The sequence below is a fragment of the Candoia aspera genome, chromosome 7 (genome assembly GCF_035149785.1).
Source record: "Candoia aspera isolate rCanAsp1 chromosome 7, rCanAsp1.hap2, whole genome shotgun sequence".
Lineage (NCBI taxonomy): Eukaryota > Metazoa > Chordata > Lepidosauria > Squamata > Boidae > Candoia > Candoia aspera.
The window spans coordinates 67,094,264-67,112,845 of NC_086159.1; the positions used below are offsets into that span (position 1 = coordinate 67,094,264).

Genomic DNA, 18,582 nt, shown 5'->3' on the forward strand with positions numbered 1-18,582 from the left:
AACTAAGTTAATAAACTGTACAACTCTTACCATTTGAAGCTGTAAAATCAATAGCCACGGTGAAATTGATTTGAGTCCTATTAAAAAAAAAGAGCATAAACAATGCGAATTATTTAAGAGTGAGGTCTACTATGTGAGGAATAGATTAAGAAAAAAATGAGTAAAATGTCTTCTAGTAAATAACTACAAATGTTCCAATACAGTAAATAAATTTCAAGCTGCATTCATCAAAAATTAAAGTTGTACTTAACATGTTACCTTTTTATGAAAGTGGCATTTAAAAGAGTAAGATCTTATACAAGATACTCAGATATTTGAAGTATTCCTTAATTTTAAACATACATACATACATACATATTTAGGCAGATGGTCACAATTAAAAGTATAATCCATTTACAAAGGATTAATCCGTGTGACTTTTTTCCTAAGGCAAATATATTGTAACTTTAATACAGCCATTAAAAATTAACATTTAAGTGAAAAGCTTATCCATTTCACTGAAACAATGTTTAGAGGCCTATTACAGATAAATCCTCATCTGGATAATACATGTATTCATACAAACCATATACTAAATGTTTGATAGCTTTAATTTAAAATGTCAGAAAGCAAACCCAGGCTTTCAGGTTTCAAAAGCCTTGTTTAGGCTGAGTGCTAAACAAATCAAGCAAAAAACAAAACAAAACAAAATCCCAGCAGTCCGCAGTTTCTGAAAGAATTAAGGTGGAGTATTGGAAATTTTATGTAGGCTAATGGGTTCTGTTAATTCCTATTTGAAAATGCAATCTATAAAGTACACGTGTATGGAATTGCATTGATAATTATACCTAAGAATAAGAGAATACAAGCAAAAGGACATAACAGCACATCTTCAGAATTATAAGTTAAGTCTGAGACCTCGGCTTTTTTAGTTATGTGTTATGTGTTTTTATTTGTTTGGATATTTTAACATTTAAATATATCAGGTGGTTGATAATTTATTGATTTAACTGCATTTATTAATCATGTTTTCTGACATTAATATGCCATCACTTTGGGGAAAACTGAATGAAAAAGCTCTAGAACAATGCCAAATCCATTCAGGTGCATCAACAAGTGTGTGTGTGTGCACACGCATGTGCGTGTGTCTGTAAACTCAAGATGGGGTCATGACTGCATGATCAAACCCTGTTCTCTTTTTATGTGTACTGGAGTTATCCCCATCCCCCTTTCTCATTATCTCATCCATGTATGAGGGGTTTTTTCCCTTAATCTTCAGGACTCCACATACAATTGCACGTGTTGCTTACATGTTGAAAACATTGTTTCATAAAGCACTGAAAAAGTAGATAAATTTCACTGCTCATGTTTCAGGTGGTTTGCTTTAACTGGGGTGTTTCCTTAAAAACAGTTCAGTCTCTTAATGCTTATATTTAATGCCCTTTAACTATTCTGTATTCTGCCTTTTATCCAACAAGATACTGAAGGCTGTTAAGAGAGAAAAAGTATATATTATTTATTTAATATTCCTAATAACAAAATTATAAAACATTTGTGTCCTAACAGTCAGGAATCACGCTGAGACGAGGGTTAGGTCTCTAGTGTTTATTACTGCTACTTAAGACAGAATCCTAACAAACTGAAGAAGTGTGGGAAAAACCCAGACAGATAAACCCCAAGAGTCAAGGTGGGTCTGATCTGTGTCTCTTTGAATGGCTTTGAATTCCTCAGTACTACGCATGTGTTTTCCCCCCTGGATAGAGGCCCCCTCCTGCTCGCCATCAGTACTCATGACAATTTGTAATAAAAATACAAACTAAGTTGTGATATACTTTTATATTGTTTGAAAGTTAGTTCTCGTGGTTTCCGGTGAAAGAGTATGGCGGCTGGTTGAGCCTTGTAACAGCTCGGAAAAATTAATATCTACAACGTGGAGGTTGAGAGTTCTGCGGAGTCGGAAAGAGACGGGCAGACCTTGTAGGCAGCGCGAGAAAAGGAGCGCTGCCGATGAAAGACTCCAGCGGCTTCGGAGCGGCAGGTGAAAGCTTTGCTATTTCAATACTTCACTTTCGCCGCAACAACAAAGCAGCCAGGAAGCCTGGAGGCACATCTGTAGAACCCGCGTGAGTAGCCTGGTCGTCTAGGCAATTCTGCAGCCCCCTTCATCGCTAGTAAAAGAAACAACAACTTTTGACTACAAAAGTGAAAAAGAAGAAACTTTCTAAGCGGAGGAAAAAAAAACTTTTCTATACTTTGGAGACAAAAAAACTTTACTGCCAGTCCTCACTTAAAAGGAACTGAATTAATTAATTAATTTCTAATGCCATATTGGACTATATTGCAGATGTTTATAAGATTATTTTGAATTGTATGCTCTGTATGTTTTGATATAAATATTATACATTGCTTTATATAGATAAATATAACATTAGGTGTAGTGATTAAGATAGGTAAATAAAGATTTCTATAAGAACAAAATGAACACAAGGAGACGGAATAGGAGAGGCTCAGAAGCCGGGGAAGGAGAATGGTCGAAAGATATGTTTGAAGATTTTACGCAAAAAACAATCCAAAATATTACTCAAAATTTAACGCAACTATTAGAGGAGAAAATAGATGGCTTTGAAAAAAGGTTAGATCATAAGTTAGAGACAATGGACAAAAGAATAAAAGCAGACATTCAAGAGGTAAGAGAAAGAGTGGAGAAATTAGAAGTAGAGAATGATATAGAATTAGACCGATTAACTGCGTTAGAGTTAAAAGAAAAAGAACATTGTGTTAGACTTAGAGGTCTACCTGAAAAAAAAGAGGCAGAAATAAGAGAAATAGTGGTTCAAATGCTTGCAAGTTTAATTGAATGGGAGGAAGAAAGGCTAGAAGAAGATACAGAAAAAATATTCAGAGTTAATTCAAAATATGCAAAAATTAACCGGAAACCAAGAGATATAATAATTGAATTTGCGAGGAAGACCAAAGAATTGATAATACAGGCCTCCGGGGGGGGAAAAATTAATATCGAGGGAGAGGAGATTATGGTATTGAAAGACATACCACTGAGAATATTAAAAAAAAGAAGAGATTATTTCTTTCTCACTGAAGTCCTTAAACGAAATAAAATCCCCTTTAGGTGGGAAGTATTGGAAGGAGTGAATGTCACATTCCAACAACGAAGATATAAACTGAATACTATTTTTAAGACTCAGGAATTTCTCAGAAAATATAAGAAAGATTTAGAACCAGAAACAGATAGAAGGGAAAGGCCAGAAAGTAAAGTGAAACATTTAAATACAGAGGAACAAAGTGCAAAGGAACTAGCTCCAAGTTCTAAAGAATTTGCAATACTCCTTTCCAATGAGTGAATTAAAATGCCTTTCCTGGAATATAAATGGAGCCAATACCCCAGCTAAAAGGAAAAAGTCTTTCACTATTTATACAAATTAAAGCAAGATATAATATGTCTTCAAGAAACTCATATTGCGAAAAAAGATAGTAAATATCTGGTAAATAACAAATTAGGAAATGAATTTATAGCAGCAAATGAAAAAAAAATGGAATTGCAATATATGTAAAGCCCCATCTAAATCCTAAATTAATAAGTGTTGATAAAAATGGGAGATATTTAATAATAGAATTAGAACTACAAAACTCTAAAGCAATATTGGTTGGAGTATATGCCCCTAATAATAATCAGAATAAATTCTATCAAAGTTTATTAAATGAACTTTCCGAATTATCTTATAACAATTGGATTATAATGGGAGATTGGAACGGAGTTACCTTACCAATTATTGACAGAAAATCTGAACAACAAATAAAAAAAAATCAAGGAAAATTGCCCCAATCTTTTTTTGATATGTCAGAAAATTTGGCTATTGTAGATGCCTGGAGATATAAAAATGGTACGGCTAGAGATTATACATTTTATTCAGACAGATTCAAATTGTTCTCCAGGATCGATATGATATGGGTATCTAAAAATTTGGCAAATAAAATTTTAAATGTATCAATTCTCCCCCGATTCTTCTCAGACCATAATCCAGTTCAATTGGCTATAAAACTCCACCCAAAAAGTTATAGGTGGAGATTAAATGAAACTTTGTTGAGAAATAAAGAACTTGTAAAAGATTGCCAAAAGAAATTAAAAGAATTATTTGAATGGAATTTAAATAATGAAGTGAGTATTGGGACAGTATGGGATACTAGCAAGGCATATATGAGAGGATATTTTATGTATTTAAATAGTTGCTTAAAGAGGAAAACACAACAAAAAATTCAAACAGTTCTTGATCAAATTATGATAAAAGAAAAAAATCTTCAAATAAGACCATCAGATGAAGGTATAAACCATCAAATAAAAATTTTACAGCAGCAATTAAAAATACTTACAACAGATGAAATTGAAAGAAAATTGAGATATATTAAACAAAGAAATTTTGAATATGCTAATAAAACAGGAAAATGGCTAGCATACAAATTAAGAAAAGGAAAAAAATATTACTAAAATTCAAGAAAATGGGAAAGAATTAGTTGACAATGAAAAAATTAAAAAGGCATTTCATAATTTCTTTACAAATCTATATAAGAAACAAGAAATTTCAACTGATAAAATTGAGAACTATTTATTAAAACAAAATTTAAAGAAATTAACTAAAGACCAAAAATTAATTAATTAATAATCCCATCACAACCCAGGAAATTATAGAGGCAATTCGAAAATTGAAAATAGGCAAAGTTCCGGGTCCAGACAGATTTTCAGCAGGTTATTATAAATATTTTCAAGATCAAATTTTGTTACCACTTAAAGATTTAATGAATGCGATTCTGTTAGGAAATCCAATACCAAAATCTTGGTCAGAGGCAAATATCTTACTAATCCCAAAATAAAAACAAGACCCGTCACTATGCAAAAATTATAGACCTATTTCGTTATTAAACAATGACTATAAAATATTTACTTTAATTTTAACTGAAAGATTAAAAACAATACTTCAAGAAATAATTAATTATGGCCAAAATGGTTTTTTACCCCAAAGATACATAAAAAAACAATATAAGGAGAGTTTTAAATATAATAGAGTATGCTCAATTTCATAATGAAAAACAGATTATGTTGTTATTTTTAGATGCTGAAAAAGCTTTTGACAACCTAAATTGGAATTTTATGTTTAAGACTTTAGAATTGATGGATTTTGGTGATATATTTATAAAAGCAATAAAATCAATTTATACATTTCAAAAAGCCAGAATTGTGATCAATGAAGAGATAACACAAGAATGTCAAATAGAAAAAGGAACAAGGCAAGGCTGTCCGCTATCTCCTTTATTATTTATATTGGTATTGGAGGTTCTAACAGAAGCTATCAGAAAGGATAATCGAACTGAAGGGATAAAGATTAAACAAGAAAAATATAAATTAAGAGCCTTTGCGGATGATTTAGTTATCACGTTACAAAATCCGTTAATATCAATTGATTACTTATTAAAGACACTACAAGAATATGGAGAATTAGCTGGTTTTAAAATAAATAATCAAAAAACGAAGATGATAAATTTAAATATGCCACAAAATAATCAGAATGTATTAGAAATTAAATCAGGATTTAATAATGTTAAAAAAGTTAGATATCTAGGGATAGATATTTCAGCCAATACTAGTGATTTATTCCAAAATAATTATGTTAAAATATGGAAGGAAATTAAACAAGATTTATTGAGGTGGGAAAAATTAAATTTATCACTTATGGGACGAATCTCTGCAATTAAGATGAATATTCTGCCGAAGATGCTATTTTTATTTCAAACTATTCCAATATTTATAACTGATAAAAATTTAAAATTATGGCAAAAAGATCTTTTAAAATTTATTTGGCAAGGGAAAAGACCAAGAATTAAATTTAAATTACTACAAGAAGATAAGGAAAGAGGAGGCTTGGGTCTTCCCAATTTCAGGCTATATTATGAGGCATGTGGTCTATTATGGTTAAAAGAATGGATCACCCTATAAGATCATAAATTACTAAATTTAGAAGGGCATGATTTAAAATTTGGATGGCACGGCTTCTTATGGTATAACAAATTGAAAGTAAATAAAACATTTAACAATCATTGTATTAGACCGCCTATTCTTAAAATTTGGGAAAATATAAATCTATTTTAACATCGACAATACCACTATGGATTTCCTCACAAGAAGCTTTTGTAAGGCGAGAAACAATAGGAAACCATAAGTGGCTAAAATATTCGGATTTAATAAAATTTGAAGGGACCAAATTTACAATGAAAACAAGAGAAGAACTGGAAAATGAAGGATATTCATGTCAATGGTTTACATATATTCAATTAAAAGAACAATTTAAAATAGATGCCAAAAGTTACAAATTTACAAAAAAACTATCTTGGTGGGATGAACAAATCTATGCTAATAATGACCACATGATCTCTAAAATATATAAAATGTTATTACAAATGAGAATACTAAATATACAAATTAAGCAATGTATGAATAAATGGGAGAAAAATTTTGGATACAATATTGAATACAATGTTTGGGAAAGAATGTGGACTAAGGGATTAAAATTTAAATTAAATTATAATTTAAAAGAATTTTTTAATAAAATGATGTACATGTGGTATACTACCCCTGAAAAATTATCGAAAATGTTTCAAAATACGTCGAATGTTTGTTGGAAATGTAAAAAAGAAATTGGAACTTTATACCATATGTGGTGGACCTGTAAAAAAGCGAAAATTTTTTGGTCATCTATACATAATATATGTCATGAGTGAGGACGGCGAGCAGGGGGCTCCCATCCAGGCTGTAAAGTGCATGCGTAGTACTGAGGAATTAGGTGGCCATTCAAAGAGACACAGATCGGGCCCGCCTTAGTCTTTGGGGTTTATATGTCTGGGTTTTCCCACGCTTCTTCAGTTTGTTAGGATTCTCTGTTATGTAGCAGTAATAAAACACTAGAGACCTATTCCTTGTCTCAGCATGGTTCCTGGCTGTTAGGACAATATAATTTGTAAAATGTTGGCAGTTAATATCAATAAATTACCGGAACTCTACTTATTGGGCTTAATGAACAAATATTTGGAAAAAAACTATGGAAAACATCTACTGTATTTGATTACTTCGGCCCAAATTATCTATGCTGCAATGTGGAAAGAAGAATTAATCCCATCTGTGGAAGAATGGATACTTAAATCCCTAAACTTGGCACAAATGGCAAAACTAACGGACCAACTAAACGATAAAAATATGGAAGATTTTCAAAAGGACTGGACAACCTTTTTTAAATATGTGGAATGGACTCAAAAAGTTAATATGAATATATAGTATGTAAATAGCAAATTACTTTAATTGTTTAATCTCTTATTAGAATTAATGAAGGCAATTTAGAGAATTAAGGGGAAAAAAACACGCTAGGATACTAAGCTGTACCGTCTAGAAAGTTGGAAACCCTAATCTTTCTATTTATTTATTTATTTTTCATTTTATCCCCCCTTTTAATTTTTTTTATTTATTATATATATATATATATATATATAATTTTTTTCTTTTTCTTTCCTCTCTCCTCTCTTCTTTTCTTTTTTCTATTGCAAGATATTATTGTTTGTATGTAATTGTATGTTTATTTAAATAAATTAATAAAGATTCTGGAAAAAAAAAAAAAGAAAGTTAGTTTTCACATGATCTGAAGCAAAAACCTAAATCAGGCTGCTGGCACAACAAGGAATTGCTTTTAGCCTTCATGTAAAGAGCACCAGAAGAAAGAGGTCCAAGAAATCTGAACACTCATTGTAGTATATCTTGCATTTGATACAGAAGTCACTGAAATTCTTTATAATAGCTTCATCGTTTTGCTGTAATAAAACTATTATTTCTGAGTTTTCATGTGCTAGGAAACATATCCTTGCAGTATTTTTCCTTGACAGTTGAGGGATGTCTGACAACTATACCTAAAACAATGTCTTTGCAAGACACTAGTACAAAGAATAGCTATTATGCTGCTATTGTTATTCTTAATGTAAGAGACAATCAGCAATAGGTATGTATTTAAAATCTTGTTTTTAAACAGCTTTCTGGAGTATTTACTTACCCTCCTTTAATATAGTCGAGAAATGAAACTTCTGTTTCCACAAGGAAGGAAAGTAATGTTACCTGAGAGCAAGTGATACGTAAGAAGTAATGAACGTTAGCTTTCAAAACAGCCATACAACCATTTTTTAGAATACTGAGACATTATTTAAAATTAGAAAAGTGTATATTTATTTAAAGCCTTTCCATTATATAGTAAAGAGAACCATTTTGGGTGATCCAGTTTTATATTGGTAGCAGCTTTTTTCTCCACTCTACAAAATCCACAACTGTTGAGATGAGCCCCGTCTTTTCCTATTGGTTGCCTGTTTGGAGGATCCCTCCCACCAATTCCTGCAATGCAAGCAAAGGGGTGCAGACTGTATGCGTGCATTTTGTTTTCAGAGGTCATAACCAGGATTATCTCCTAAATTAATGTTTTAAAAGCACTGCTTGTTCTAGCAGTAACGATGGCCAATGTGTAAATAGTGAAACATTCCATGGAAAGACAAAACCTTCAGAGTGCAAGGTTATTATTTCTAGTTTCTTTTCATGTGTAAATAAGAACAGTAGTTCAGTTACCTGTTTTTGCTTCCCTAGAATAAATGAACTATTACATTTAATTTCTAAAATGTTTTGGAAGAACTTACTGGCTTCAGTTAAATAAACACATTCAGCACCAGTTCAGTACAAACTTTCACATATGATTCTATTACTGACAATTTAACTTCTGGGAAATCAGTGTTTCCTAGAACAGAAGTTTCATCAGGCTTTATATTTATCTCTAAGCATTTTAACCAGATTATGTTAGCCTTTAATTGAAAATCCCAAAACTGTATCAGACAATACCTTAACCAAATCTTGCTCACTATTTTTTAATATTTTGGGCAATCCTAAAATGGTATTCAATGACTATAGATTTTGGAGGCTCTTTATGCAAATTCTTCCAGAATTTAACTTACTTCAAGATACATTCAAAGGACGGAAATATATTAATAAAAACCATGCACTTAACTGTTCCTGAATTAATGTATTTTTTCTTTTTTGCTTTTTTCTTTGGGTTTATTACCTAGAAAGATAAGTAAATAAAATATGTTCAATATTCATGCAAAGAAAAACAGTTTTTTCTTAAAATATCTTTTTCATACACCTTTAGAATTCAACTGCACCTCTTTAACATCCAGTTTACACACTTTCCCAAAGAACTAACTTCAAAAAAACAAATATGCATCTTGCATGGGCCCCTTGGCTGCCACAAGACACATTCTTTCTTTGGAGTTAATTATAGGAAGGACAGGGAAGTAAGAATTGTAGGTTTCTCTAAGCTTCTAAAGAAGTAAGGAAGAATCTTGTTGTTTCTCAGGGTTGATAGTTAATGAGACAAAGTAAGATGAATGAAGCTTGCAATAAAGTTGGCATTAATGGAGCTAACTTTGGACTCACCCTAGTTATGGGGGAATGGGAATAAGTTAATTAAATAGTACTGATGGTATAGAAAAGTGAACTCCTAACATTCATCTGGATGATATACTGCATAAAACTCTAGAATGTGAAGTAATAGGGAGGGGAGAGAGGAGATGAGAAATATAATTAAGTCTGTCTGGTTGATCAAAGGATAAAGGAATTATAAAATGTGAGGACCAATGTGTAGCCATAATACATTTGACATTAGTTATGCTTTTGTCCCACTGAACAAAATTAAGCAAGTTAGCTTCAACTGCCTTAATCTATATTGATTCTAACTAAAATTCATTGCAATAGTATAGCCTAATGAGGTACTTGTGTCTGCTTGATCTTGTGTTTTGGTAAGTTTCTATTCACAGGCAAGATTCTCAACAGCACATGATCAGCCAGCCACATGCATGCCTGACCCATACAATTTCTGGCTGCTTAAGGCAATCAGGGGAACCTTAGTCAAGTGGGTACAGGTCATAACAGGCTGTTATGAAACTCCAAGTAAAAAAATCCTGCCTGTATGCTCTTCACTTCTCTCTCTATCCAATCAGACCAATTTCTGATTGGTTTTCAATATGCCATTCCTAGCCAAGTCTCTTAAGCACATTGTGGCATTCTGCTCTTGGGTTCTTAGATCAGAAATATTATCCAGCCCCATTTCAACCTGGTTTAAGATTCAGATTATTTTGGTCATCACAGATTTGGGACTGAAACAATGCTGGTGACTTGGGAACTAGAAAGGAAAAGTATGTCCCTAGATGTTCTACTGGATCTCTCGTGGGCATTTAATACTATTGTCCACGGTGTGCTTCTGGACTTGCTGGTAAGAATTGGCTTGGGAGGTACTATTTAATCATTCTTCAGTCTTTCCTCAGAGTTAGTTTTAGAAGGTAATGGAGAACTCATATTCAGTCACATGGGCACAAGCATATGGTGCTTCCCAGGAATCAATTTTATCCCTGTGTTATTTAACATTTTGTGTAAAATCCTTTGATCATTATTCATCAATAATCAATTATTATACAATGAAATTAGTTACTTATGCTATGAAAACAAGCAACTGTAGGGTAGAAAGGTGAGATAAAAAGGGTTAATAATATTACTGATAAGATTAATCATATCAAGACATCATTCTTCAACAATTCCTGAACTCCAGTTTTGAATCCTTATAACAGAAGTAAAAACAAGAATATCAGTTTAGCTAACTGTAACTATTTCAACAATGTGAGGAAGAGAATCTCACAAAAATTAGCATCAGTAGAGAATTTTGGCCAATAAAGATATCAATCTTAAATCTGTAAATGAAGAAAACAAACAAACATGATAATATGTAATCATGTCTGATTGTTTTAGATATATTTCTTTGTGGGGTGAAAATCCAATTTTAGGCATAAAATATATTTTCTTGAACAAGATCGCCTTTTTTTCCAATGCAGAAAAGGATCATAATTATTGGCCATTTATACCTATAGTCATGTATAATACAAAGCCTCAGTCATCTAATAAGAATTAAAAATGATACTGAAAGGTTTCTTTTAACCACAAAGAAAACTATACAGTAACTAAACATGGTAAATATGGAGTTTTGTAACTATATAATGGATCTACATAATTTCTGGGGGTGGTAATGTAAAGGTAAGTAACTTAAATAACAAAGGAAAGTTAGATTACATTCTTCCATTCTTCAGGAGCCTGTGCTGTAATTATCAATTCAACATACATCTCTAGAACACTTTTAAACCAAATGAAAACTGTTACTTAAATGTAAAAGCAATGTACATCAAGCCTGAACAATCTTTTTAAGGTGTACTATTAGGATACAATATTTATAGTTTTTCAGTTAATAAAAAAAAAAATAAGAAAAAATAAAAATATTAAACTATAATATAAAATTTAAATGCATACTTCCATACCCCTTTATTTATATTGTGTCTATTTTTTTGTTGCAGCATCTTTCTAACCTACAGGTCATTGAAACATTCAAAATATGTTGCTTTCGCCCTAAAAACCTTTGTTCATTCTTTTATCCAGGAGTGATAGCTCTTGTTGATCTTTTATCCATCTAAGATTTCTAGTATCTAATTTTCATTCCTGTTTTATTATCTTTACGTATAAATATGGCCATGTTCCTTTTCTGTTTCCATTGACTTTTTGTTTTACTCTAATATTAAAATTACGTTTTTGTATTTTATTCTTCCTAATTTTTAATTTATACTCTTGTGGAGAATGTGTTCTGATATTAATTTTTCATTAGAAAAGTGTATTTTTATTCATAGGCTATGTTACTGAAGCAATTTATTGTTGTTTCTTTGCTGGGCTCAGTTTATAGCTATTCATAGGGGCAAGCCACCTGCAAAAAGCAGAGTAAAGTGTTGCCTCCATATTTTATTACAAGAACCTTACTGTTGTACCACTATGAATTACTATTCAACCTACTTTTACAGCTCTAGGATTAAAAAAAGGAGGTAGCACAGACTTATTTAGAGGTCCATTATTCCCTCTAGCAGGCAGGATTTCCTATGACAGAACTCTCAAAATATTGTGAGATTTTTTTCAATGGGACACAACCACTTGAAATATTCCAACCAGGATTGTTTTGTTTCAGCGTGGAACAAGAGTTGTTTTTGCCCTTTTGTACTCAACTCTATATTTGGGACTTGATTTAATGGACATTACTCTGTTAAATGTGAGCAAAGACTAGATTAAAAATGTGTTCATTGTCCATTAAACTAAGATTTTACTGTAATATAATTTTAGTGGAGTGCCACCTGTGGATTTTCTCCATGGTCAATTATTGATGATTATTGAGGCAGATGTAAGAGCAATCCGAAGGCACAAAGGGATTCATTATTAACATCCCAAATATTTCTCTCAAACGTTTAGAACAGGGGTCCCCAAACTCTTCAGCTCATAAAGCTTCAGACTGTTCATTGACCCCAAAATATTTATTATATGAAAATCATTTAATAAATACTGCTTTAACTAATAGCACTATGAATAGCAATAACAACAACAACAACAACAATGGAAAGGCCCATTGATCCTTGGAGGTTGATATTGACCACTTTGGGGAACTAATTTAGACTTTCAAAAGTACCTGTTATGTTTAATAGGTAAAGGTAAAGGTTTCCCTTGACGTAAAGTCCAGTCGTGTCCGACTCTAGGGGGCGGTGCTCATCTCCGTTTCTAAGCCTTGGAGCCGGCGTTGTCATAGACACTTCCGGGTCATGTGGCCAGCATGACTCACGGAACGCCGTTACCTTCCCGCCGAAGCAGTTATGTTTAATAGAAGAGTTCTATATAATATTTAAGAGATTCTCATGCTTTTAAATGAAGTAGATTATATATCATACTTAATATTTAATACTTAATATTTAAAGTTGTAATTGGTGAGATCTAGAGGGTGTAAGAAGAAATGACTTAATTTTTTAATTCTGTCGCACCCTGATCCTTGTACTGAACAAATTTATCCTCGTACTTAAATGCATATGCTTGAGTAATGGGAAGAGGAGAGTGGTCAGGTTCCAAAGACTGACCTTTTCCTTTTTACCTTTTCCCAATTTCTAAAGTAAACTTTAAGAACTGTATAGATTTGAGATAATAAATATTAATGTCTTAATGTAAGGGAAGATGGTATCACCTAACAGGTAAGAAATCCAACGCTAACTCAATTTTAGTTTTGATCTGGATTTTCTTCTTCCAGTAACTAGAATAGAAATAATTTAAACTTACAGTACTGATTGCTGGAATGCATTAGAAAGGACATTTATATACTCCAAGAAAAAGAGAGAGAGAGATATAAAGAAACTATTTAACTCCTTACCTCATATACATTAAACTGTGACTGTCCTCTGGACAATTCCCTATAGCTGGTTGTGAATTCTCCAATAAAATCATGACTAGAAACACAAACAAATATTCACATTAGTAGAACCAAGCATTACAATGGTATATGTTAATGTTTGCCTACTTTTATTTTTAGAAACTGTACACAATTAATTTTGGAGAGTATAGATTTCAGCATTTAAAATCTCTTTGTTTTATTTATTAATAACTTAATAACAAAAGCACAGATCTTTGCCATGTTCGTATCCTCAGTGGTTTGCATTTAGCCACTAGCTGATCTTCTGTAATATCATACAGTTACCAACAGAAATTAAAGTTTCTGTTCAGAAGTACAGTGCTAATATCTGAAGTAGCAAATTTGAGAGACCTGCTGGCAAAGAGACAATCAAGGCAGGCACCATAAAATGCAGTTACTTAGGCTGTGGGACAGCCAACTAATTGGATAGGGAGGCAAAGGAATTAATGGTACTGCCAACTGTATATATACAGTATATATTTAAATGAAGGAGCCAAAAGTTTGGGTGTAACTCACTATTTTATCTTTAAAGAAGGGTCAAATGCATCAAAGAAATGAAAGTTTGATTATTGATAAAAATAACATCATGCGAGGCATATTTTCAAAAATTAACTTTTGTTTGCTAAAGAAATCCATGCATGTCTCTCAAAAGTGAAGGAGCAAATGAACTGGCAAGATTAAACTGAATGCTGAGTTTTCAGTGTTCTAACAAGATGCCCAGTTTCTTTTGGGTGCTACATGTTTTATATGAAAATGCATTTTACCAAATTTTTTTGCATGAATGATAGCAGAAGTAAGGAAATGTGCAAGCAGTAAGAGTTGCTAATAAGATTCATGTCTTTCCTATTAATACATATATTCCCATCTTAAAGATTTCAGTCAAATTAACTGGTAAAAATACCTTAATAATACCCCAAACATAGCCAGTATTGTATTAAAAATATAAGTAACGCTGTATCTTCTGTACATTTAATGAAGTGCGTATAATAATTACCTTCCATCTCTATCCCAGTCATACACTTCTATCTTAATTGTTCTGTAAAGAAACAAAGAAAATATTCTAGACTAAAAATACATTATTTGAATTGCCTTATCACTGCCAATCACTTTGCTCATATTTAAAGGACAATATAATTCATTTATTAAATTCTCAAGATGTCTTTTCAAGAGGCAAGTGTTAAGATGATGTATAAGAAAAAGGTAAAGGTTTCCCTTGACGTAAAGTCCAGTCGAGTCCGACTCTAGGGGGCGGTGCTCATCTCCGTTTCTAAGCCTTGGAGCCGGCGTTGTCCATAGGACACTTCCGGGTCATGTGGCCAGCATGACTCACGGAATGCCGTTACCTTCCCGCCGAAGCGGTACCAATTAATCTACTCACATTTGCATGTTTTCGAACTGCTTGGTGTGCAGGAGCTGGGATTAACAACGGGAGCTCACCCCGCCGCGCGGTTTCGAACCGCCGACCTTCCGATCGACAGCTCAGCGGTTTAACCCGCAGCGCCACCGCGTCCCTCTAAGATGATGTATAACTAAATCTAAAATCATTATAAAAATCCATTAAAGACAAACCAGTATACTCAAAGGTCTAGCTGATTTAGTTTATTTGATTGAGAAAGTATATGTCTTATTTAACCTATCTGATATTCCAGAACTGAGTGTCTAAACATCAAATACCATAGGGGAGAAGACTCTACCCACCTACAGATACAGTAAAACCTCAATTTTACAGACCCCTGTTCAGCAGACTTTAGATACAATAGGCAGAATTTCAGATGAAATTTAATTTTCAAATAATAAAAATCCATTGTTTTCAAAGCAGTCTAGACAACTGCTGTAGTTTATGTCATTTGTATCTGTTTATATCATTTATGTAATTCCCCAGGCATTCTACAGGGCACAAATTTGACCAGACACAGGTTAGAGCCTCTATTAAGGCCTACCTAGCGGTGGTAAGGGCAGCGAAGTGTCACTACTTCTCCACCCTTATTGAGGCTGCAGATAACCATCTTGCGGCCTTGTTTCGGGTGACACATGCCCTCTGGGTAGAGGGGGCTCAGAGAACCCCTTGCAGTGACGTGCGGAAGAATTTGTTCAGCATCTGTCAGACAGTCGTATCTGTCGAATTTGCTCACAGTTGGACACTGGTCTTGTTGCAGGTCCAGGAGAGATGCCTAGTTATATGGGAATGGTTTGGACCTGAAGAAGTAGACAGGGTCCTTAGGACTGTGAGCTCAGCCACCTGCTCTTTTGATCTATACCACTACTGGCTTGTTAAAGCGAGCCAGGGGTATCATGCGAGTGGGTTCTAGTGATGGTGAATTCTTCCTTGAGTGAGGGGGTTGTTCCTTTACCTCTTAAGGAGGCTTGATTCGCCCCCTCCTCAAGAAGCCAGCGCTGGACCTCACTATGCTGAACAATTTTCGTCCAGTATCTAACCTCTCCTTTTTGGGGAAGGTGATTGAGAAGGTGATTGAGCAGCAGCTTCAGAGGACCTTGGATGAAGTGAATTATCTGGATCCTTTTCAGTCAGAATTCAGACCGGGGTATGGGATGGAAATGGCATTGATCGTACTTTTGGATGATCTCTAGTGTGGGTGGGGTAGGGGTTGTGCATCCACCCTTGCCCTACTTGACCTCTTGGCAGTTGTCAATACCATCAACCATGGTTTCCTTCTAGATGAACTCAGATGATTGGGGGAAAGCAGCACGGTGTTGTGCTGGTTTACCTCCTTTCTCCAGGGTCAGTTCCAGTAGGTGGTGATTGGGGAGGAGATCCTGCCCTCAGCCCCTACTGTGTGGGATGCTGCAGGGACTGGTGCTTTCTCCTCTCCTATTCAACATCTACATGAGACTGCTGGGTGAGCTCATCTGTCGCCATGGGTGAGATATTATCAGTTCGCTGATGATACCCAATCAAACATCTCTGCCCCTGGCAAATTAAACAATGCCATGGACATCTTATCCTGGTGTCTGGAGGCTACGAGGGTCTGGATGGAGAACAGCAGGCTTCAACTGAACCCTGGCAAGACTGAGTGGCTTTGAGTTTTGGGGCTTGCCAGTTCTAGGACTATGCCATCTTTGGTGATGGATGGAGTGGCATTGCCCCAAACAGACCCTGTGTCCAATCTAGGGCTCGTCCTAGACTCGCAACTCCTGCTCAAAGAGCAGGTGGTACTCATGGCTAGGAGGCTAACTTTGTATGTATGTATGTATGTATGTATGTATGTATGTATGTATGTATTTATTTAATCAAATTTTGCCACTGCCCATCTCTCCCCAAAGGGGGGACTGGGCGGTTTCCAACCAGGATAAAACATTAAAATACCATAAAAAGTATAAATACAAATATAATATTAAAATAAATACAGTATGAAATCCAGATGGCTATGCTAGTTAGAAAAATGCTCACATGTGCCTAAGAGGCCATTTAGGGTGCTAACCATCTCCAGGAGTGATTACTCCCCCTCCTGCCCCAAGCGAAGTGGCAAAACCAGGTTTTTAGTTGTTTACAAAAAGCCACAAGAGATGGAATCTGCCTTATCTCTGGGGGAAGAATGTTCCAAAGGGTGGGCACTCCTGCAGAGAAGGCGCATTTCCTGGACCCTGCCAGATGGAACTCTCTTACAGACAGGGTCTGTAACATGCCCTCTCTGCATGATCGGGTGGGACAGGTGGATATAACGGGGATGAGGCGGTCCCTCAGGTACCCTGGTGCCATGTCATGTAGGGCTTTAAAGGTCATAACGAACACCTTGAATTGCACCCAGAAGCAATGCACCCAATGCAGCTCGCAAAACAATGGTGTAGTGTGTGCCGATCTTGGGGCACCAAAAATTGCTCGCGCAGCTGCATTTTGGACCAGCTGTACAAGGGTAGCCCCATTACAGTAGTCTATATGGGAGATAACCAGGGCATGAGGGCGCAAAGGGCCTCCCGGTCCAGAAAAGGGCGTAACTGGCATACAACATGAAGTTGTGCAAAGGCCCTCCTGGCCACGACTACCACCTGTTTTTCGAGCATGAGTCATGAGTCCAGTAGGACCCCCAAGTTCCGCACCAGGTCTGTCTGGGGCAGTGCAACCCCATCCAGAACCAAAGCTGTGCCAGTTTTGTGCTCCAGCTGAGCCATTCCTAGATTGAAGGGCTCTCCTCAGTCACTCATGCCCTAGTCATCTCCCGGTCAGACTACTGTAAGGCGTTATACATGGGGCTGCCCTTGAAGAGTATCCAGAAGCTTCAATTAGTGCAAAATGCAGTGGCATGGGTAGTTATATGTGTTTCTGGCAGAACACACATTACACCTCTGCTCTGTGAGCTGCATTGGTTGCCACTTTGTTTCCGGGTTCAATTCAAGGTGCTGGTTTGACCTCTAAAGTCCTACATGGCATGGGACTGGGCTATCTGAGGGACTGCCTCTCCCTGATATCTGTCCTTCCCACTAGATTCAGCATTTGGTGGGTCCTAGGCGGCAGGCCTTCTCTGTTGTGGTGCCCACTTAATGGAATATCCTTCCTCCTGAAATGAGGCTGACTTCATCACTTTTGACCTTCCGAAGTTCTCTCAAAACCTGGTTGTGCCATCAGGCCTGACCCCAGGGGACTGGTGAATGATTGAGGGGGCTCCACTATTATTAACATCTCTTCACCTAATAGTTCTTCTTTTTTAGCTTTATAGTTTTTTAATGATAATGATAATGATAATTGTTTTAATATTTATTAATTTAACAGTTTTTTAGCTTTGTTGTATGTCACCCAGAGTCACTTGTTGTGAGATGGGCAGCTATATAAATTTGACAAATAAGCAAACAAATAAAAAAAATTACATCATTTATATAAAATTATGTACATTATACAAATGTCAAAAAATGAATGATGTAAGCTGATGCAAATGACATAAATTGCATCAGTTGTCTGGACTGATGTAAATATAACTTTAACAGACATTTGCCTTTAAAGAACCCTTTTCCCCAAAGTGGTCTATATAAATTTTACTGCAATGAAGGAATGAGGAACAAGTATTTCATCTTTTATTTTTTAAAAACTGAAATACTAAACATTTTTATTAAATTAATTAATTAAATAAATATATGGATAAGGAACAACCAAATCTTTGGGCATTGACACAAAGTATTCAATATCTGTTCTTATTTATTTGGGAACTTTTAGCAGTCATTCTAATATTTTTATGGCTTAGGAAGAAATAAGCATGGG

The 18,582-nt window shown here is 34.7% G+C and overlaps 1 protein-coding gene across 4 annotated transcripts in view; it reads right to left on the reverse strand.

Annotated features, from left to right (window-relative positions):
• Positions 1–18,582, reverse strand: part of CPNE8 (copine 8) — an 85,039-nt gene that overhangs the window by 26,815 nt on the left and 39,642 nt on the right. For all 4 annotated transcript variants that reach the window (XM_063307962.1, XM_063307961.1, XM_063307963.1 and 1 more), the window contains 5 exons: positions 14,368–14,409; positions 13,335–13,410; positions 9,072–9,125; positions 8,079–8,140; positions 31–77 (listed from right to left, as the gene is read on the reverse strand). In XM_063307962.1, coding sequence (XP_063164032.1) covers positions 31–77; positions 8,079–8,140; positions 9,072–9,125; positions 13,335–13,410; positions 14,368–14,409 — 281 coding nt within the window. The remainder of the gene's footprint in view (positions 1–30; positions 78–8,078; positions 8,141–9,071; positions 9,126–13,334; positions 13,411–14,367; positions 14,410–18,582) is intronic.